This window comes from Ambystoma mexicanum, chromosome 6q (genome assembly GCF_040938575.1).
Source record: "Ambystoma mexicanum isolate Mex_15411 chromosome 6q, UKY_AmexF1_1, whole genome shotgun sequence".
NCBI classification, from domain to species: Eukaryota; Metazoa; Chordata; class Amphibia; order Caudata; family Ambystomatidae; genus Ambystoma; species Ambystoma mexicanum.
The window spans coordinates 778,858,306-778,882,350 of NC_090937.1; the positions used below are offsets into that span (position 1 = coordinate 778,858,306).

The 24,045-nt window shown below is 45.0% G+C and overlaps 2 protein-coding genes across 2 annotated transcripts in view; both read right to left on the minus strand.

Annotated features, from left to right (window-relative positions):
- Positions 1–303: 303 nt before the first annotated feature.
- Positions 304–24,045, minus strand: part of LOC138516302 (lecithin retinol acyltransferase-like) — a 367,954-nt gene continuing 344,212 nt past the window's right edge. Inside the window, exon 3 of the mRNA XM_069631314.1 lies at positions 304–1,065. The gene's annotated coding sequence lies outside the window, so the exon portion shown is untranslated. The remainder of the gene's footprint in view (positions 1,066–24,045) is intronic.
- Positions 304–24,045, minus strand: part of LRAT (lecithin retinol acyltransferase) — a 30,239-nt gene continuing 6,497 nt past the window's right edge. The window contains exon 2 of the mRNA XM_069631313.1: positions 304–1,065. Coding sequence (XP_069487414.1) covers positions 913–1,065 — 153 coding nt within the window. The 3' untranslated portion in view covers positions 304–912. The remainder of the gene's footprint in view (positions 1,066–24,045) is intronic.

Genomic DNA, 24,045 nt, shown 5'->3' on the forward strand with positions numbered 1-24,045 from the left:
GTTAGTTGCAGAGCCAGTTCACAATATGACTTTTCCACAAGGTTGGCTGGTTTGCCCTGGTGTCTAGAATATTGTAGTAAAGCAAACATTCATTACAGATTGTGTTCCTTCAGGTGACCTGCCAAAAACCATGCAACCTCACGCACATGCTATATTTACCTTCTGATTTTCCACATCTGACACTCTTGTAAAAAGCAGCAATTTCATTTATGCGTCCTCTTGTTTTTAAGAGTCGTGGGGTGCAAACGCAGAAATAGACGTTCCACCTGAAGATGCAGGCCAGTAAAACAAAAAGGCACACTCTTCAATTCACTTTTCTTTATTGTAGGATCTTAAATAGGCCCTCGTTAGCCATTCAGGGTAATGTTATCTTTGTAAATGACTATCAAATCAACCAACCATGCTGTCATTTAAAACAAGCAAGTTTGATGATAAAATATCACTCTGTGTGTGCAGGTCTTTAAAAAGCCCATAGATGTTGAGTTTGGGATGTGTAAAGGTAAAAAAGTGAAATTTTGGTAAAGCACTTACGGATTATATGGTACACTTAGTAAGTAAAATGTTCATGTAATGCTTGTCTCTAAAAAACGAATTTCATACAAAGCAGATTTCTGTGGGACTGAGTCAATACCAAAAAATGTCTTTTGGGGCATGTCACTCTTTTCCAAATGCATAGATGGTCCATTAAAAGTAGAACCTTCTTTGAGTAAATTTGACAGCTATCTGGCAATGCTCCTTACACAGTAGGACATGTTGTACACATTGTGTTCGGGATAACGATGTCAATAAAGGCAATTCAAAATCACAAGTCTCCTTTCTTTTAAGTTACACCATAATCATAGAGGATTTTCTCTCATAAATAAACTATTTTACATGCTATGTACAATCCTTTTAGATTTCTTGCAGGAGTGTTCAGCCAGCCATCCAGAGGGAGAAAGGGATAAGGATGCTTGGGAGAGTAGTGGAAGGTCCTAGGCCTAAGCAGAGCATGGAGGCCAATCCCAGCAATGCTGAAGCGAGGACGCTGCGCTGGTCCCGGATGATCCGCTTCACAGTCTCGCAAAACTACAAAGAGAAGGACATGAAAAAAGACTTTTAGTCAAATCATACCCAAAATGAAATGATTTATTGATGCCATTTACTAAGGATATTCTGAACCGGTAACGTGTAAGATTTTAGACAGCTTGTTTTACGTGACAGCTGAATGGACTGGTCCAGAACACAAAGGATACATCAACAATATAGTTACTGCAGAAATATAGAGTACTATCATCGGGCTGTACCCTCCCGATTCCACAGAAAATCTAGAAACATACTCCCCTTTTCAGGTATTATCACATTTCAGACAATAGGCAATACAATGACTAGTAAAAATACATCAGGAGGTTTCACTGCCAATCCAGACTTCTTTATCACCCGCTGGTTAGTAGTATGAAAAGCTTTACAGAAAATGAATTTAAAATATTTAGATAAAAAGACCACCAATTAAAGACTAATTTACAATTCATTGCCTTGATTTCTCACAGTGGGATTGTATAGCTTTAAAATAAGAAAATTAACTTCAAACAATAGAAGCCATTTATTATTGATAGAATTTGGGGAGAATGTTCTAAATGTGTAGTTTGTATCTTACACTATAGACCTGGAGGTCAAACTGGATTGCCCGGTAGTTTAACAGGGACATGAATAAGAATGAAAACAGGTAAAGCAGTTGAAGCAGGCATGGATTGGCCAGGATATATGGGCATAAGACATAAGTAAACCTATTCTTAAATCAAGCTACTGGTGTGCATCTCTTAACACTGAGAAATACCAGGACCTCCAAAATAAAGGAGAAAGAAAGAGGCACTAGTGGCATATTCCAATCAGTCATGGTCTACAAGATTCCAAGGAGCGTCAGTGGTGTGGACGGGGAAGTATTTCGTAGTAGAACGGGAATAGGCATCACCACTAATAGAATGTGGGGAGGTTTTTACTCAGTAAAGGGGATAATAAGAGAACCACAGCCCCCGAGCAGGCCCTGTTGGGTAGACATAACACAATAAATGACCAGAGCAATTGATTCAGGTAATGTGTACTCACGGCTAAGGTTATAAAACAAATCAAGCTAATTTGTCAATGACATTTCAGAATAGGAAAACCTCAACATTCCAAAGGTTTCAAAAAAGTCATTTTAGTTCATCCATATCATCCATGAGGTTGAAAAAAGAAGCAGACAAATAAAATGACCAATGCATTTTGGATTAAAGATCCTACATCAGGGCAAAGCTGTAATTCTCAGTGGATAACACTGGCCTTTCTATTTTACAACGTGATCCAGGTAATCACACAACCAGCTGAAAGAAATAGGTATGTGCTTGTTGCTGTTGGTACTCTTTTTCAGGGGAGATTTGCCTAGCATTTTGGTGCTGGACTGCCCTTGTAGGTGGGACCAGACTGATATGCAAATGAGTATTTCTCCTCTGTGAAGTGTGCTGTGAGCTTAAACATGGTTGTAGACCCTGTTGAGTGGAAAACATCCGATAGAACAGGGTATTTGACCCATGTTTGTTCTCAGAAGAGGGACTCCCACACCCTTGCTTAATTTGTAAAACTTGGGATGTCCCACCAAGTAACCCAGGATTATCCTAATGTGGACCCCTTGCTCATTGTGCCTAAGAGAGGTTCAGCTTTGCCTCACTGAAGAGGACTGAAAAGGCCGAAATGCGTGTCAGGGGTTGCAGATGGTGCTGTTGTTCAGAGGAGAATTGCCTAACATTTTTGTGCTGGACTGACCTTGTGGGTGGGAAAAGATATATATCCAAATTGATATTTCTCCTTTGTGAGCATGGCAGTAGAAGCTCCTGGGTGGGGGAAATTCCATATAACAATCTATTTGAACCATGTACTCTCTAGGGCTCCAACACCCTTAATAAGCAAGACATTTAATGCAATGCTAGGAAGTATTTCTTGCCATTAATATTACCTTCCAAAGACTCTGCTCGTGAAGTATTAGCATGCTTTTTCTATGCTGCAGAAGAACTTCAACAGGGCTACCAACAGGGGGCAAATCATGATCCGATCCTTATTGCCAAATAGAGTACTTTACCATTGACTGATCAATGAATCAATTACCTAAAGATTTGCTGCTACAGAAAAAGGAACATTTCAGGCAAAGGTTACAATGTAAAGTTGATTTCTGGGGAACTGTGCAACACACCACTGCAGAGGGCTACCAAAAACAGTCCTGTATATCTAATCCCACAAACATTACCATTTCTCTTTTATGTGGGTAATAAAGCAGGTACTAATGAGAATTGGACTGTAGGTAGAAAGTTATAAAGGGAATAAATGTTTTTTAATATTCTTATTTATTTATTTTATTTGTAAGGCGCATAAACATAGGCCCCTAGGCATAGTAGCACTGGACATGACGCACACACATAAAATCATAACAGATAACCAAGGCGGAATAGGCTAATTCCAAGGGGCAAGAGTGAACATGTTGGAGTAGTAGAAGAGTGCAGTTTTAAGATCCTGTTTGATAGTGGAAAACCGGGTACATGCTTTTAAATCAGGACGTAAGACATTCCAACATCTGGGTGCAGAGTGCGGGAAGGACCTGTGTGTAACAATGGACAGCTTAGATTTGGGGGTTTGCAGCAGATGAGAATGATTAGAGTGGAGAACTCTCCGAGCAGGCAACCAGGAGAGTCTACCAGCAAGTTACCTGGGGCTTGTTCCACAAAAGCACTTATGACTGATGCAAAGGGTTCAATAGGTGACTCTACAGTCCACTGCATTGGAGACGTGGTCAGTTCTCTGCAGGCCTTCTACAATGCAGACTCCGCTGTTCTGGACCACTTGTAGACGGGCCATTTCATTTTTACCAATGCCTTGCAAGAAGCTTGTACAATAGTCCAAACGAGCCCCAATGATTGTCCTGGCAATGGTGGCACAGTTCAAGAGGTTAAGAAAGGGCTTGAGATGTACAGTTTGCTGCAAGTTACAGAATGATAAATAGACTAGCACAGCACCCATCATCAGCATCAACGCTCCCACTACTCTTGTTAGCTGCCACACCATGGACGGTCAGTCAGTCTGGTGTTCCATTCATGCATCATGCAGATCTCAGATGCAAGTGCTCATGCGTGCTAACATGACCTGTTCCATTTGGCAGATGGTTGTCCAGCCCCGTTTGTTTTTATGCACATGGGCACTTGTGATAGTGGATTTATCTGGGAAATCCTGGAGAACAAGTCCCGGAACACAAAGAAAAAACTTAGACTGGACAAGCATGTCCTGGAAGGAGTGTGGTATTTTGGATTTTATGAGTACTTATTTGACCACCACTAATATCTCAAACAAGAGAATGTGTAAGATTTCATCATTTATATATGAGGGACGCGAGAAGACTACGATTCTAAAAATAAAACCTATAAGGCTTTGCCAATGCTTGTTATTTTTTGTGAATCAGCCTATTTACAGAATGCCAGCAGATAGAGTACAGCTTGAGTCACTGCCAACGACCAAAGTGTATCCTGATTCCCAACAGGATGCGACAGAAGCCATGTGTAATGACCCTCTGCTTTTTCTGAAAATCAGACACTCCCCAACTCAGCTCAACCAAGTTAACACCTGCCTTTCTTCCATCCACTCTTAGATTAGAAGAAATTGACTGCAGTTGGCTGAGTCTAAAGCGGAAATTCTGAACCTTGATCGACCCATGAGTACCAAACAGGTTATTCTGGCTAGTCAGTTACCAACTTACCTGCCTGGCGTTGCCCTGTGACCCAGCCCATTAAGAAATCTTGGAGTTCTTTCGGTCTTCCTTAAGAGCGTCCTCTCTCTGATTTATCAAACTAATAATTACCAGTTTTTTGCAGATAATAATTCTGAAGCCGGTTCTCCCTAGGGGCGTAAATGTAAAAACGGCAATTTCAGTGGAAGGTGTTCGGCCTGTCATTACGTTTGTATTCATTGACTCAACATGCTGCAGGCTGCAGATCTTGTTGCCTCGAAGCCAGCCAACACGTGCAAGTCTCTATTATAAATTAGGTATTTGCTTACATTTAAATGAATGTGCACCTAACATCCTGGTATACGATGCCTTGGTGAATTGAAACCAATGTATCTTTTCAAAGGCCGAATCAGCAGCACCAATCACACGTGACCACGAAGTGATTCAACATCGCGATGTTTATCTCACTTCTTCCATAACTTAAACATTGTATTTCCCAATTTGCAAAGCTGTTCTTTCCCAGGGATTTCCCAGGTTGCAGCCTCTTGTTATGTCGCAGTACTGTTCCATGCCAGGCGGTGGGTGAGGCTGTCATGAACAGATGGCAGGGCCGGTGTCATGGGATGATGCATCACCACAAAGCGTTTCCATATGTAGTTCAGCGAGTTTAATTGACGTGTTTGCGAGATTGGAGCATCACACCAATGGTTCCACTGAATTCATGGGAGAAAGAGATGTTTCATTTGGAAGAGATAAAAACTACACTGCTTTAAGTGTGCCCAGCGGTCTTTGCAATCAGGTCAACAGAAAGCACTAAGACACACACAAAACAAGCACTGATAAAGCCAATAGGTCAGATTTTGTAGTCACAGTTAAATCTTTTGTGTGTTGGACACAAATAATCTTTTTTCTCATTTTTTCTGAATTATGATTGTGCAGGATAGAACAGTATTGTTAAAGTGGTGTGCTTGTGTGTACCAGAAGGAAGGAGCATTTTATAATTGCAATGGAGACAGCTTCTTGCAAAGATGAGGGCATCATTATAACATAAGAGCAAATTCAAAGGCGACAACCACAAATAAAGGCAGTTTTCCCATTTCTCCCTCTTGATGTTCTTTTTTTCAAGTCAAGAGATTTTGTGGCTTCTGGTGGTGCATTGGCCTCCACCGATGGTGAGATCGACCAGGTTGAATGGTCTTTGGGTTGTGACAGGTAGGTGATGCAGGTGATCTTGGACATGATGGATGCTTGAAGGGGTAGCCACTGCAGCTTCTTGAGCATGGTGAAGATGTGGTGGAACTTTCTAAGTCCTGTGATGAGGTGTGCTGATGCATGCTGGCCGGCGTTCAGAGGGGCTATGCTGGCTATCTGGGACCGTTGCCACTGTCCAGGTATGAGGTGACCGGGGCTTGGATGACTATTCTGAAGCTCAGGGTGGGGATGGGAGGCTTGACTCTGAAGAGGAGAGTGAGCTGGCACAGTGCTGTTTGCATCTCCTTGGCGCTGTGCATGGTGAAGGATAGATTACAGTTGAAGATAAAGAGGAGAGATTTTCCACTAGGTGACAGCTGGGCCGTGCATCTGTGGGGCTTTTTCTGGCAGCCATTTGTGGACTTGGGTATGCTTGGTAGGGTTTCCTAGGGGAATAAATGTGGTCTTTCTTGGGTTGAGCTTCAGGGAAGTAGTTGATGTCCAGACTTGCATGAGGGACAGACAGTGCTTGAGTTGATGGATGTTGCTGATGCAATTGATCTTTAGTTAAAGCTGCATGTCATCTGCGTATTGGTGTATATGGAGGTTGGTGTTGATGAGGAGTTCTGAAGATATTGAAGATGAAAAGAGAGGGTTGAGCAGTGTGGAACACTGCGGGCTACTGTGCAGTGCTGGGATCTGTTGAGACTGATTGGAATAGATTAGTGTCTGTTCCAGAGGTAGGAGGTGTGATAAACCAGAAGGTGTCTCACACACTAGTTCCCAGGGATCTGTAATCCAGGTGGTCAACACAGCCATCAGTTTTGGATCCAGTTCCTGGAGGGGGAGCAGTGCGGGAGGAAAACCTGGATGAGGGGTCTTTGGTGTGTGGGACACTGGATGGTGAGACGCCGGATCCACTTCCCTGTAACACCTTTACCCCATCCTACCAAGGGTCACAAGGAGGGAAGGTCCCTTGACCTTTTTGACAAGGAACAGTTACTTTCACGAAGCCTCGAGAATAGAAAGAGTAAGACCAGGAAACCAGGCTGAGGAATCCTGCATTGTGTGTCTGAGGTACCCAAAGCCCTTCCATGTCGATATTTAAGGTGGGGAGAACCGCCAGCTGCTGTGGTACTGTCCTTGGCTCCAACGAAAAAGCAGCGTCAGTGAAATCAACACAGCCGGTGAATTGGGGAGACCTATACAAGACCGGTCTGTGTTGAAGCCAAGGTTGCAAGCGGCAAGATTGTATGGCAAGCACTGGAACTAACATTGTATGAAATGCGTGTGATAACAAACGCGAGTAAAGTTGAAATGCAGATGAGTGATTGTACTTTGAAACAAAGATAGAATACCTTTGGCAGAGTCCCCAGCACCACGTATATGCTCAATGAAAAGTCTCTGGAAGGTATCCAGCTGAGAGTTGACAAAAGTGAAAGAGTGCCAAAGGATTGGGAATCAAAGGGGTCCTGCGATGGGTCAAGTAAAAATCCTGTGCACAATCGAAAGTCTTCGATCTTGATACAGTTAAAGTTTTGTGTTACAATAAATAAATTGGTCCGAGCTCGGCAGAGGGAGACTGATTAAAGATTTTGTGTCAAAGCAGATTTGAGCCCGGCGGAGGGGGTGTCATGACCCTCGCCCAAAACCCGCTCTGGCAAACCAATTGGCCAGGTGGAGTCAGGACTCGGGCCTCTAGAGCCTCTACATCCTCTTCAAAAGCCCTCATGGGGCCAGTCCTGGCACCTATGGCGCCAGGCTCATACACCATGAAAAACAATGTACTTGGGAACTACTTTATTGTATTATCATCCAACATGGAGGCATCCACATAGCTTGGTTCCTAAGAACCAAGCTATGCAGTCTAGTGTTTTGGGTGTGGCAGCCTAGGGACTACTTTACCTGGACTATTTTGTTGGGGCTATTTAAACCACACCCGAGCAATACAACACGCTTCGCGTTACTTTGCAGCTTGCAACGTGACGCGCACCGTGTCCAGCTATTCCCTCGAACCTCGGAGAAGCAGAACCTGCAAGGAGACAAAAGGAACATCATTAGCAGCAGCAACTTACTTGCAGTCTTCATCTTTAAACACTCGCAGCTACAGAGAACAGCTTCCTCGAATCTGCACGCCTCCCGGACAGAACGACCTGAAAGAGGAAGATAGAGGCAACATTAAAGAAAGCAGTAGAGACATTTACAAATTACGAACTACTCAAAAGGATTACCTGGCTGGTTGCCTCTCGGCTGGCACCACTCCGGACATTCCACTTGCGCTGAAGAACAACACGACCTACAAGGAAGGAAAGCACAGGTTAGCAAAGGCAAGACTTTGCAGCGCTGCGCATAGCGCTTACTTACCGCATCATAGCGCTCTTAATGCGCCATCATTTACCAGCGGGGCTCAACCAAGCCAATTCGCCGCTCTGAAGCTCCCCATACCTAAGGGAGAAAAATCAGACATTTTAAACAAAGAAAGGCATGCAGGATAGCAACAGTACTAAAGAACAGCAATAAGACCTACCTGAACAATATCAAACGGGCCGGCGTCAGTGAAGTAACTGGACCACACTCGCCCATTAAAGACAACGCTCCCCTGCAAAGAAGGCAGGACGGAGAGCACACCTAATTCTACCACAAGGTGAGGAGAGGGCGCCAGAGGGACTGAAATCATACAGGGGTGGAGGGAGGATACTTACCCCAGTGGCCAGTCTTGAACACAGTCCTCCTGTATTTTCAGGCAGAAACTTCCCCGCAGACCATATCAGGGCAAAGCTGAGAAGCATACCAACGAGTATCCCGGCTGGGTGGAGTCCCTGTGGATACCAGGTGAGCGTAACAGGGGGGTCCGAGTTGAACAGTGATCACCCGAGAAATTGGATACATGAAAATCCTGAGAACATTGTGTTAAAGTAAATCTGAGCTCTGGGAAGGAGGATCCGAGGTGAATAGTAACTCACCTAAGAACATTGTGTATACGTGAAATACTAAAGGGAAAGGAACTTTGTTTGTTTGTTGTATCGGGCCCTCTGAAAGAAGAGACTTTGGCACAGAAGGCCAGATGTTGAAGTTTTGAACTGCACCCTTGTGCTAGAGAAGCCAGAGACTGTGCTAGACTCGAGTGTGCCATCTTGTCCAATGCTGAAAACGTGGGGAAGGGAAGCCAACGGCTTGAATATCCTGACATATAAATTAGTGAACACTTTTCTTTTGCATAACATTGTTTCCCACAGTATTTGTATTTAGAGGTAAGGATTGGCAATAGATTTATTAGTATAGGCCCTTTTATTTTTACAAGACACCACAAGGACTGCGTTTTTCAAACCCATTTGAACTTCAATAAACACCCTTGACCTTTGGCCACTTGTGTCTGTCTTACTGTTTATACCATGCCTTCCTTGCAGAGGCAAGCCACCACAGGACTACTCCCATGAAGCCCATGAAGGTGGTGAGGATTTTGAGTAGGAACGGGTCCCTTTGTTTGTGCTAGGGAGGGCATTGTTTATAACTTGGATAGTAGATGTTAACAGTCTATGTGAGTGAGTGAGTGAGTGAGTGAGTGAGTGAGTGAGTGAGTGAGTGAGTGAATGAGCGATACAGATATTCTCTAAAGCACATATTGCACAAATTAATCGCCACATGGCACTGTTCAACAATGCAGAGATGACAATGTCAAGTGAGAACATGATTAGTCAGAGTAGAGAAAACTCTTAAGACTCCCCCAAAGTAGAAGATCATTAGACTTCTGCTTAATATTCTCAGGGAGGGCATTCCACTGTCTGGGACCCAAGATGGAGAAGTAATGATCACTGAGGGAAACACATTGTGTCTTGGGAACAGTGAGAACGTTTTTATTTGCTGCTCTTAAAGAATGAAAAGGAGTGGACCCATTAATGAGATTTTGAAGATAGGCTGGCATTTGACCCATAATGCACTATCATATCCAACATAAGGTCTTGAACAAGATTAATCCTTAATATTCACCATGTTTAGAAAAGATTGCATGGTCATATTTTTTGAGGTTCAGGGGAAATCTGACTTCTGCATTCTGGGTGACCTTCAGCTTGTTAACAGAGGATCTGGGAGGCCTGCACAAGGGAACTACATTAGTACAAGTATTAATTAAGGCTGCCACCATTACTGTTCGGTCTTCTTTGTGAAGGAAAGGGAGAATCTGCTTTAGAATTTTCATCTGCAAAAAAACAGGCAATTACTGGTTGAATATGAGAGAGTCATAAGGAAGTTCAAAAGAATTGCAAGATTTGCTACTGGGTTTGGGTACATGGCAACACCAGGTGAGATACTTGGTAACTGAAGATCATCGGGGAACCAAGGACAAAGATTTCCACTTTATACTAATTCAGCTGCAGCCATTTTCTCCTGATCGAAGAGTGACGGGATGGACGGCAGCTGTTAAGTTGGTTGAGCTGAGTTAAGGAGTGTTTGAGTTTTAGAATAAGTTGAGTATTGTCTGCATATGGCTGATATCTTGTCATGTGCTTAAATGATGCTATAGAGAATATGCCTATCCAAGATATATATATAGATATATATGCGCTGCGTCAGGCTCCGCATCCATATCGCTAGTCGTGTAGGAGGTTGTGCTGCATGATCCTTTCATGATGGCAACAGTCCTTTCATCACATTCCCGTGGAAAGTTATATGCATGATGGGGCGACCATTGGGTAGTTCACCCGTGTTAAGTGTGGGCTTCTTTGGAAGGATGAGTGTCTATCCCTTTTTCAGTGTGTATGGTATGGGCTGGGAGGATAGCACAGGGGCAATGCGCTTGTCTTGGAACCAAGCCAACGATGAGCAGCATGGGTTTGACACCAAGCCCTGTGTTTAGAGGCTGGACTCCGGCATGAAGCGCGATATAAGAACCCCATTTAATGGGTTTTTTAAGTACCTTACGTGAGGATATGGTGAGTTAGGTGTGAGGGTTTCTCCTGTGATGATCTTGACAGTTACGGAAGTGAGGATGTCCCCAGTTGTCTTTTTTCCAAACTTTCTGGTAAATGTGCTCTTCATAAGCTTTTAAAAGCCAACTTTAATAGGCACAGCTGCCCACAACCACCACTCCTGTCAGTCTAGCTTTATACTTTTTTCTTATAAAGTCAGCGCATGTGTGTGCTGCCTTATTGGCTTTTTAGATTCTTACTTCGTAGAAAAATATATGGTTTACATCGCCATTCACCCTGACGGGCCAAAAAAATTGAATCATTATTAATGTTATAAAAACACAAGGCTACTACATATTACGGAGCGCTTTACAGAGGTATACAATAATACAGGTACACAATGGAGTGCTTCGTAGAGGTAGACAACAGTACAGATGCATAACTGAGCATAAAAAACGAGTCATTGTTATTAATATTAGTCTCCTCATTATTAATAATAGCACGATGATTATTAATTTTGAATGCATTATTAGTGCTACAACATTTTTGTTATGATTAACATCACATGATTATAAGATGCTGAGGAGTCTGCAACCTCCTACTCTACACAGACTCAACACTACGAGATGACTTGAAATATCCCCCAAGTGTTCTGACAGGGATATAATATTCTAGATTAGATCAACATGACCATTGGCGTGTGTTCTCCCTGTTAAAGTAGCCGTGAAATGCCTCGGTCTTGCGCAAATGTGCTAGTGTTAGAAAAGATGGTTGCCTTTTGTTTTGGCGTTTAAATGCTGCTCACTGCTAGTTCTTCAGGAATCCAGTCGCCTTCCCCATTGGGAAGATGGATAGCCAGAGGCTGCAGACAATTGCTATGGAAGTCTGTCCCAGTCAGCAAGTGCTGACTGACATCAGCACAACAGGATTACAAAATGATAGGACATTTGCCATGTCACAGCTAGAGGATTGCGGGCCAACTGGGATGTCACAACTAGGCAATTATGAGTAGCTATGGTGATTAATTATATGCATTGTATGCTTATTCTAGTGTTATAAAACGTTACAAAAAGATGGATTGCAATAAAGTACTTTGGCACTAATCTAGTTTCCTTTATGAATATGCACGATTCTGTCAGCAGGCTTATATTAAAATTTTAAAAAGTTTTGAATCACTACCTGCTGGAAATGGGGACCACGCCTCCCTGCTCCTACACCAGCTTGTATGTTATGTCTAATTATAGCCTGGCGCTGTGGAGCAGTAGTTCTGCAGGCAGATTTGCCAAAACCAACACATCAAGTGAAACTGAGATGGGGGCCAGCGGTTTAGGAAACAGACCTCCAGTGTGTGCCGTGGCCAATAGGGCCCCACTGGTCGGCCCAGTTGTCACCGCCGAGCCCAACACCAGCCTGCTGGCCGGTCATCCCTTGGCAACTGTGCGCCCGCCATACTGCTCACAGAGGCTTGTCTGGGAAACACATCCTGGGACTTGTGACGTCTGTGCTGCGGTGATTGGCTAGTGCGCGCGCTTCCTGAACTATTCACACTGGCCACATTAAACACCCGTGTTATTCCAGTACTGCCAAGCGTGTCTGCTTCTGAAAGCGCAAGCACCGAGTTTTCCAGGAGCACTAAAGACATCAATGCTTTTTGGTCTTTTAGAAAGAAAAAATAGTGCTGGTCTCTGAAGCCATGCACGCACGTGCCATTTCCATGGAAAGCCTTTACAAATTATCATTTCGCGCTCCAGCCTGGAGGGTCTCAAATGGAAACATGCGTCCGAGAATCGACAATACGTTCAGAATTAAAGCATATGTGTCCTGCCGAATGAATATCCGCCCCCCCAATCTCAGGGATAATACTGCAGCATTGATTTTTGTCATTTTCAGTTCATTCTGACGAGCTAGTTAAATTGCTGGAGAGCCGATGGCCGTTAGCGTGCCTGGTTGGTTACGCGCTGTGTTTGATCTATCTCCCCAAGTCAGAGACAGATCAGTTATTTTCACTGCACGCCAGTGGCGCCCCCAGACATTTTTTGTAGGGGTGGCCTGATGAGGTCACTGGAAATCTTTGGGTGGCACACGAAAACAAACATATAAATGGCCCACCGCACAGTAAGTGCGGTGGGCAGCCATTTTTTAAGGGTAGCCGTGGCCCCACTTGGCCACCCATTGGTGGCGGCTCTGCTGAACGCATGCACTACACTCTGGCGGGACATCCACTGTGTGTTTGTGTGCATGCCGGAGATCTTCAATGACCCACACCATCAGGAGTGCGACTAAATCAAATCTTCCAGAGGGAGATAACTCTCCCTATGGTGGGGGCGGGTTAGCTTACTTTTGTGTTGGGGGGGCGGGGTGTTCTGCGCCAAGGAATGTTTATGGAGAACAGTGCCAAGTTAGCAGCAAATTATGCAATTTAAAGTACATGGGCCACTGACACCGTCCATAAACATGATAGGTTTACATATTTCTATTGGTACATGCCAGCACGGTCATGCTGTGTGGATGAGATGTGGTGTGGGGCTGGCTTTGTCAGCTGATAGTTATTTGTTGTACAATAATCCCATTTAAGCCAGACTGTTGCTACCGTTGGGAGTTCTTTGAGTTCCGGGCAACTTACTAGAAATATTGGGCCTTGAACTTGTGCCATGGCAGAGCATAACGTTGCATAGCATGACTTAGCCTTACATCTAATAATGTTACATAACAAGGCACAAAGGATGGAGAAACAATGTTTACATGGACATAAACCAATAAAAGGGATCAACTGTGATGTTTCCAAGATGAAAAATATGTTCCGAGCTGTTGTTGGGAAGTCTGATGAGCAAAGTATAGCAAAAACAAAAACCTTAATCATTCTGCCTCCCACCCCGACATCTCAAAACATAACTCCAGCACTGAAACAACACAGGCTAGCACCATATAACGTGCACCACCCAAAGACTTGTGTGTCTACACTAAATTTCCCTAAACTCCACACCAACCCAACAGAGATAAGCCAACACAGCTCTCCAGGATCTCCTTAACCTCTGCTCTGCCAGACAGAACAGGCAACCACACAAACAATTTATATTATCAACTTGGAACGCGCAATAACCACTGCTTCAAACAAATATCCGAAATGAGCACCCCACGGAGAACCCTGCTCCCTCTTCTCCAAGGGCAATGGTAGTGCCACTTGAAGATCCTGCAGCACCAAGAAACTATGAAAATGGCAGAAATGGTGCTGCACAATGCTCAAACGCATATTGCAATAGAGTATTGCAAAGACCATGACTCATTCTCCTGTGAGCCAGTGCTCTGGCCGAACCCAAGCAATTCTGGTGGTTGGCAGCAACATGGCAGGACCATAATATTGGTTCTGCTGCAGACAGTCCACTGCACTAGACTCACGGGTGGGCTGACTGGTTGGTGAAAATATCTGTCAAATCAAAAAAAGTGATGCTGAGGGAAGGCGAGTGCTGCAATAACCCAATTCTAAGTGGTAGAAATGGGGGCCACTCACAGAGGATCACAAGGGGACCCTATTTTGTCCACAAAACCATTAAAGGGGAAGTACACTCAAAAATGTTATTGCCCCAAAAGATGGAGCATAATAAAATATATATATAAAAAATATTTTTAAAGAAAGTTCCTAAGCAAAATTTTGAGGAAATGATACTCAAAGTCAAAGATTTCAAGCACTAGGAGGCATCCATTTTGTGAAATGCATGAGCCTCCTGTGCTTATATTATCAGGGCAATAATGAATCAAAAGCCCCCTACTGAGCGCTTTTGCTGATTACAGCTGGTTAGCAGAGAATGCTGTCAGGCCTCTTCTTGCCCTGTGCTGCTGTTGAGTGATTCTTTTTTCTTTCCTGCTTTCCCTAAAGCGAAAGTCCAGTCAATTATAAATACAACAGAGTTGTATTTATAATTGCTGTGCCTTTCGTTTTAAGTCTCAGGGGCTCCCCGAGCCAGGAAACTTTGTGTGCTTGGGAAACTTCAAAAGAAAGTCACAGTAATTATGAAGTCTCCGCCGGTGATTTATTTACAATTGCTGTGCCTTTTACTCTACGTTTTCTGTGCTCCCTTGGGCCTGGAGAGCACAGGAAACATAAAAAGAAAGTCACAGCAATTATAAACACTGTGGCAGCCTCATCTGTTGTGTTAGGCTCTGGTCTCTGGCAGAAAGTAAGCAAAAGCTCCCAGTAGGAGGATTTTGCTTGATTATTGCCACGAGAGCAGAGGTTAACATGAACAGAGGAGGCTGCTTCATTTCACAAAATAGACGCCCCCATGTCAAAACTTTGAGCCTTATTTCCCCAAAATTTTACATAGGAACTTTCTTTAAAAATATGTTTTACATATATTTTGGATTATGGCTCATCTTCTGAAACAATAACATTTTTGAGTGAACTTCCCCTTTAAATGTCACGTGGAGCATTGAAGGATGCGATGAGTGCCATCAGCAAAAAGGAGAGTTTGCAGAGGAAGAGACGCAGTGTCCTGGTGTCCGTGGATACAACACAGGCACTGTATTAAGGTTGGTGGGGAAAGCGGAGGGACTGGACGTAGGTGCAGAAAGAGACACAATCCTGCGGGCCCCCGCAATACCACCTACCCTACAAGAGCAGTACCACCTTAAGCTGAGTGCCTCCCTGGCTGCGTATGCTGCGCTTGGGCGACGAGTCATTGAGACCCGCTTTCCTAGTGTCTTGAGGGGGAGAGGAGCTCTGGGGTAGTGGAGTCATTGTGGCAATGGCAGACATTATGTCAAAACTGGCCCAGAAGACAAAAGAAGCAAAATAAATAGGCATGCAGACCTGCCTCACTACACCTGCCAAACAACCCCCACTCTGGAGAAAACCCAGGCTAACATACTGAGAGAGAGGTGGGGGCAGGGGAGGCTATGTCTACTATGTCTGATAAAGCACCGCCTACAGTTGAATTCCTGCTACACTCTTTCGAATCCCTGACGCCAGACTTTAAATACTCACTGCACATGGAGATGTCATCACTAAGGAAGGAAATGCTTACGATACGATATAGCATTTATAACGCGCCTATGCACAAGTGCTTGAGTAAATCGGGGAGAACAGAAGGGATATTGCGACCCTAGAACATTGAGTTGATCAGAATGAGAGAAGCCTAACCCGGATCGAGGCTTACCTGCCTACGATGACCGAGACCCTGGCATCGCTGTGAGAAACCACTGAGATGCTCCAAATGAAGTGTGATGACCTGGAAAGCAGGGCCAGGAGAGATAACCATTGTATATTATTTCTAAAGGAGGGAACCAAGGGAGACCATATTGAGGCATCTATGGTCCAGTTATTTAAAGAGATTCTCTCCAGTTGTCCGCAAAAAGATGTAAAAATTGATAGAGTGCATAGAACGGGTCACGTCAGAACGGACAGAGAACGCCCTCCTTGAGACATTGTGATAAAAAAGTATGGCTATAAAGTAAAAGAAATAATTTTGGGAGTGGCCAGGAAGAAGAATTGGATATCCTTTGGAGCGAGCAGTAGCCATGTCTTACAGGCAACCCTAATGAAAAGGAGAGCAATGAATCTTGTCACAGAAGAGCTAAGGAAAAGGGACATCAGTTCAAGATGGAGGGTAGAATACGCACAGTGTTACGATCAGAGCGGGCGCTGGATTGTTGGGCCTTCGTCTGAAGAAAGTGGACGAGGCAGGAGAGACCCCTCAAGAGAACACGCTTGATAAAGGGAGACAGCAGGAGCACTATCATCCCAAACCTTCCTGGAAATCTACAAGATGAAACCGTGCAATGTGACTGGAAACAAAGATCAGGAGATCTCACGAAAACTAAATGTAGTCTCAGCCCATGAGACCAGTCTTCCAAACTGCGATGAGTGCTGTTTAAAATAGGGAGGGAGGGATAAGGTACGCCTCATGATTGTGTTATGGAATGCTGAGTCCTTTTTTTATGTAACAGTTTACTAGCTGAAAGGTCCTACCAACAGAGACGCCAGGATAGGGGCGGATAGCACTCCAAAGGTTGACTACAACACCTTTTGGGAGAAGGGGTATTAGTACTTCAGAGCCGAGGTATAGAAAAACATCCTCAGGGAGATGCTTTCACCATGGGAACACGATACATGGCATATATGGTAGATGGAACTACAGACACTACATATGGCAATTAAATCACTCTATTAGACCAGAGGCTCAAAGGGCAATGACCGGGAGAAGGGAGAAGGATACTCCATATGGCTGACGTATTGGGGTCCCTTAATGTAAGAGGTTTAAATAAACCTAAGAAGAGGCTACAACTTTTCAGAGAAGTGGGGTGTCTACACATCAAGGTAGCTGCCCTATAGGAAACACATCTATTACACTTAGATCAACGTCGATTGTGACATAGGCATTACCCTGTACAATATCAAGCTTCTTCTGACGGCAAACACGCGGGTGTAGCCCTTCTATTTCACAAAGACACAGCCTTTCAATTGTCTTCTAGTAAAAAAAAGACCCCACATGAAGATATATTATCATCAAGGGTAACCTGTGGGGCAGAAGGATCACTTTTGCTTCTTTTTTATGCACCTACCGCATCGTAGGAAATGTTTGCTTTCTTTCCTATGGGTACTGAAATCCATGTGTGAAGGGGACGTGATCATAATGGGGGCTATGAACTTAGTTATGGAAGGCGCATTGGACAGATCAGTAGAAACTGCATCCTCCTTAATTGGCACTGCCACCCATAAATTGAAATGCTGTCTTACTAAGCCTAACCTGGTGGAAGTATGGTGCACAGGCCACCCTACTAATAAAGCTTCTTCACACTATTCACACATACGTGAATCAGCCCCAGGATAGACTTTATTTTCACCTCGGCAGGCCTAATGCAACAATTGGAGAAAACGAAAAGATCTCTGGAACCTATGTCACTGTCAGACCACAATATGGTTACAGCCAATTTTCAGCAAATGTCTCTTTGTATGACACCCCCCGCTACCCGCTGTGGCGAGTACACCACGTATATTGAGGGACAAAGCTTCCCGGAAGACCTCAAACAAACAATTAGAGACTTTATGGTGCTTAATTTGCCTGAAGACACCTCTGTAGTTAATCGGGGGAACTCACTAAAAGCAGTGGTGAGGGGCGTTATAATAGCCAGTGATTCTGCCCTGAAACAGTTGAGAGGGCTCACTGAACAACAACTATTAGAGGCTATATGGGAATGTGATAAAGCTTATTGACAAAGCCCTTATAGAAGTTTGTTTAGAAAATGAGCCACCTCCAAAAATCAACTACACCTTTTGAGATCCCAGAAGGCAGAACATATGTTGATATGACTATGACAGGGATATTATTGTGAGGGATGCCACCATCCGCACGGGAAGAGTGCGCTCACCTGGCCTTTTTTTGTTTGTTCAAAAGAATGAATGATGGTAGATCAACATCCGAAAATATGTGGGGCCATTCTCGCACATATTTTCCATGCTCACCGCACAGCAGAAAAGTAGTCATGTACTCTGGAAGGGCACAGCTTAGCAGCGCCGCCCTCCCCTGTCATGTGTAGCTGACACCTGACAGCCACGGGTACATCAAAACCTTTGGCCGTGGGCAGCCTGATTAGAATTTCATGGCCCCATAGATTTACATCTCCATCAACCAACCTTGCTGGTGGTGGCGAATACTGAAGAATGTTAATTAGCAGGTCTCAGGGAAGGTCTGGGTGCACGAAATGACAATGGAGACCAGACGTCAACATCTCTTTGTAATACAATGTGTCAACTTGGTACTAACACCCATCCGTGGTATGAAAGGACAGTGAATGTCCTGCCTGGAGCCACGCCTTTCAGAGCACGGAGGTATGTGAATTGTAGGAGATGAAAGTCTGCCTGCAACCCCCTACTTCAAAAGAGGCCCACGTTGTGATCAAGCGCCACATAGTGCTCAGTTAATTAGGGAGACACTTTGATGTACAGCAGACAGGAAGATGGGTGGGACTTAGAAGTATATCTTGTCATCCTTACCCTGTCTGTTGTCAAGAGCTCAGATTCTGATCTGAAGCATCACGGAAGATTGTTGGTGGGGACACAGGATTGGCTCACTTAAGTTAGGCTTGGCCTACACCAATCCCTGGGGCGGTTTGGCTTTCAAAGAGGGCTGAGCCGCTCGCCGGTAAGATCATTTGAAGACTTTGCAAGGAGTAAGAAGGACTCATTTGGACCCAAGCTGAGGGTACACTCTACCTTATGGGCCTCATTACAACTCAGGCGTTAAGGGTTAAAGCCACCGTTAACCCTTAACGCCTGATTCTGATTTTAACGCCTGCTTTTAGCAGGCGTTAAAATCCATGGCGCTAACCTGCCATGGTGCTAATTACGCCGCCGTAATTTACGGCGGCCTAATTAGCGCCTTCCCCACTCCCATTATGCCCTATGGGGCAAAAATGGGAATGGGGAAGGGAAAATGGGAAATGGGGATTTACCGCCCCACTCACCTTGGAATGGGGCGTAAATCCGCCATCCACCATGGTGTAAACAGAGTTTACACCATGGTGGTAAAGTTGGTGCACTTAGCACCAAGGTTGTAATGAGGCCCTATATCTTCCGCCAGTGAAGGAATGCATAGGTTCCAAGAAGATCCCTCCCCTAAACATCTCCCAGGGAACAGAGGGAGATACCAGACTCAAGGGATCCATCCAGCAGCTACAGAACCGGTACCCAGCCAACACATAGCGTGCCCTTCTAGGTGGAAAGTGCTGGAGGGTCTCTGGACAAAGGACAAGGCTGTTGCCTGCTAACACCCTCCTGAGCTTTGCCCGTCCGCCTTGATAGGACACAAACCCTGCGAAAAAGCTTGGAGGAGTGCCACACAAGCATCATCCAGCATTCATCTTTTTAAGGACAATTTCGAGATAGTCGAATCCTTGAACTGCATCCGGCTGCACCGCTGACTGTTGTCACCCCGCAGTCGCCAGAGCCGTCCGAGATGCCAAGACCAGCACTCCAGATCCACCAGCCAGCACAGAGTCAACGATTCTTGGTCCTGAGCCGCTGCACCGTACAGCCTGCAGACGTCCGTCCAGCCTCGCTTGCCGAACGGCCTGCCGTCTCGTACCCGCAGCTGTTTCCCACCACTAACTCTGTCTCACGGGCCACAAAGCGCCCTGGAACCGCCTTGACGCTGTCGAGCACGAAGAACTTGTTCAGCTTCAGGTAAATTGTGGTTCTGCCCCCGTGGTCCTTCTCTGAAGCCCCCTAGAGACAGTTACAACCCTTTGGTGTTGAAACGAAATTACCTTGAACTGTAAGACTGATTACTTTACCAACTACCCTCTGTCAGTATCCAGAGTGCATCCTTTTCCGTTGTGAAACTGTCTATCCTCTGTATTTCCTTACATTGTGGGTTGTAATTGTAGTGTGCTATAACTGTCTGTTGTATTAATAATTAAGTCGATATTTGTATACAACATTGACTGGACAGTCCCTTTTATCATTGGGTAATAATTGTATTTTCGCTGTGTTGCAACTTACCAACGATCCATGACCTTGCCGAGATAAGCCTGCTGTTCCATCCACGTTACCAAAATTGGACAAGGAGGTCTTATAATTCACTTGTATTACAATCTGTTTGGATCCCTTCTGGTGTGGTGTGGGGTTGATTGATGGTTTAGAAACTGATATTCATCCCTGGACCACTGGTGCCCCGGAAGTTGATTTGTCACAATTATGAACATGGTGAACATGGTAACAAACCAGGGAAGCTCCTTCCCAACCTTTTAGGTGCCAGGTTGGGTAAATCCTTCATTCACACATTTCTGGATATTAATGGAAGGCGCATGGTGAGGTGCAAGAAAGGGGAGCTATTACACAAGTTCTATTCAAATCTATATACGGCAACCCTGCTCAATTCTGAGATACAGATTGCTTATTTAAACTAGGTGGATCTCCCAACTTTGTCCACAGCTAGTAGCGAATATCTACACTCCCCAGTAGAACCACAGGAGGTCCTGGCGGCTATTAATGTGTTAAAGTAAATAAAACACCAGGCCCATATGGCTTGACAGACCCATTTTTATAGGTCAATGAGCTATCATAGCTCCGTTGATTTCAACAGATTGGACCCCCTATGTCCTGCCGTTGGTTAAATGGACACAATCCTTTAAAATGTTGCTGCTACTAGGCATAAGAATGATATTTAAAATGTATTCACTTTGCGTTTTCATCCAAATCGATACTACATAGCTGTTCCTAGTGCCGTCACTGGCATTTTTAAAAGGAAGTGTGTGAAGCCCCATCCCATTGTACCATGTACCATACAGCAGAAAATGAGCTGCAATAGTGCTAGTTCGGTCTAATAATCGTGTTTTATGATAACCACTGATTTTGTAATTAATTCCTATTTAGATTCACTTTATTGAAATACATGTTTATGAATGTCATTAAAACATGAAGTGAAGTTACCCCTTTAGGACCGGGCTTGGAATCCTTATCCAACCACTTTAAGGACATGGCTGGAGCCATGTGACATACGTGTGTGCAGACTGTAATTGACTTGTTACACACCCCAGTGTCCATGTAGTTGATTTTTAAAAAATGCAAATGTTCACTTGGCCTCTCATTTTTTAACAAATTAAAGGAGCACTTGCTCCTCATACAGAATCAGTGGCCACAGACCCGCCTGCGCCCGTTTTCATTACCCACGCCATACGACGCTCACACGCTGAAGACTGCCTTAGTACTGCTCCAGTGTCCTACATCCCCAGCCCCCTCTCGGATGCCATTAGACTGCCACACCTGGAACTGGTCCCGTGATGGGGCAGTAACGGTTCAATCTAGAGGACTGCTGCCAGACTCTTCCCAGCTGTATCCAGAGACATCCATAATTACCCGCCTGTGTAAACAGCGGAAGTGGGTGCACAGAAAGCGGTTTAACGAGATCCCAGCAGGGATGGACAAAACGGGTCCAAATAAAAGGTAATCCCGGCCTCACCCGCCCTGTGACCTCCTTCCCCACCCTCCCCCTGCATGGGCTGACCAGGAGATAGTGTTACCAAAAGAAGCTTCTGGAAGTGGAACCTTGAATGCTTTCCAGATGAGGGTAGTAAGCGGACAGGCTGTGGCCTAGACCTAGGGGCCTGTTATCATCCCAGGATGTACTGCGTGCACGCAGTCACAGAGGGCAAACCTGGAATTCAGGTATCCTTAATGGCAGGTTCCCTGATCCTAATATTGACACCAGTTACCAGAACGTTGATGAAAAATCTTAAAATTTCCAGAATTCCTAAACGAACCTGGGTAGTTCCTTTTCAGTGGTGTGGACACCCTACCCCCTCCCATACGGCCTTGGCATTACCGCATGAAAGCTTCCTTCAAAATAGTGAGGGCCCAATTCATGGAATTATTTGCGTGTAAAGTCAAACTGCCTGTGAAACACTGCTCGTCGATTCATGGAACCGACTGTGCAGGATTTTTCCTGTGTGGAGTTTGCACAGGCTCAGCATAGCTCTGCGAGGGGCCGAGTGCCTTGTGCAAGACTCCATGCGTGGGGTGGGCGTGGCCTGCGTAGGGGCCGGAACACGCAAAATGGGGGAGAACAAGACAAAGTGGGAGCTACGAGGGACAGATCGCAGGTAGACCATAGCATGCCAACAAATACGCACGACAAAGCATATTCATGGATGTGACCGCACAACCACTTGCCTGTGCAATGCTCACACAGTGCCCTCGAAATCTCTGCCACCGGAAGTAGGTATATGGACTTGTGTGGAGGAATCACAACTCTGCAGGTGAGCTTGCATGTCAGATTTTGGGGTGCGTGCACGCAGACAGGGTTCCGATCGTGCTTAGGTGGGTGCGTTTAGAGTGTAGCGGGGTTCATGGACTGGTTACAGGGGTTCGCACGCGGTTTGACCGGAAAAATAAATACTTTCTGTGAAACTGTACGCAGGCCTGCTTGGTGAAGACCCCACGCGCTGTTTGAAGGCTGCGTGTATTCGCTCCCGAGGGTCCACGCAATGGTAGCTGTTCTGGCTGGTTTTGCTTTGCGTGAGGGCATGTTGGGGGCATTCCGTCCACGACTTGTGTATACGGTTAATTTGTGCAGACTTTTCCAGAATATGCGGGGAACGCATTTTATATTCTGCACGCAGGCTCATGCAGATTTGATCTCGGATCGCAGCACTTGTTGGATTAATGCACTCTTTTCCATGAATCAGGCCCACAGTGTTCTATTCTTCTTTCTAGTTGATATCATGCCAGTGATTTATGTAATTTACATTGGCGATTCTGTCATTATGAACTGCCACTTACCATCCCCGGCCTTGTCCTGCCCCACCTCTGCATTTCAGACATCATATAATTATTGTTAATGAGGCCTAGTAGGACAGTTTAAGACCTCTAGCACCTCAGATTTGCCTGTTCCCTCATTCCCTTGCCACCGACTCCCCCGCCCCCTCTGGTCATTTGCACGGGCTAAAGACTGACTCCCACCACCACCCTATGTAAACAATAGGAGTACTGCGAATTTACTTCTTTGCATCCCTTCACTAGTTTCACACTTGACTTCTGGGACTGTCTGTCACCCGGCACAAGATGGCTGACAATTGGCAGCAGAAGGATCGCCCACTACATTTCATACGTTTTCTCCACTTTTTGAAGGCTGTATGTGTACATAGCTTTCATATGGTGTCTCTGCTTCTTAAGAAGAAAAAAGAGTGTGACTCGATGCCTATGTTAGACAAAGATAGGACCTGATTCGCAAAACGTTTTTTCCATGCAAGTTATGGCAAAGCCATCTGAAAAATGTCCTCTCCCTTGCTGATGTCCGTGACTTCTCAGCACACTGGCCACCCACTGAAACTCGGGCCCAGGCTCCTGCATGTCCAGTTGCCCTCGCACTGCCGCCGGGCTCCCCAGGCACTTAAAGGTCTGTATCTGCAACCCTACAGTCCCTTGTCTCTGCACTTATGAGCCACCCTCCGGCAGTACTTATTGAGTTCCCTGCACTTCTCACTCCACTGGCACCCCCCACGTCCTCACACTTTTGCAATCTGAATGACACAAAGCCTATTAAGATCGATGTTTTGTCCTACTTCTGCCCCCCCCCCCCTTCTTGTCTTGTCGCGTCTAGAAACACTTGTGTACAGGCGCGTTATAAATGACTTATATCATGTAAATGACTTATCATATCATATATCATCTCGTTCACGTTCTTCAATACAATGACGCATCCGTATTCACAAAGGGCATCGGAATCTGCGCACGTT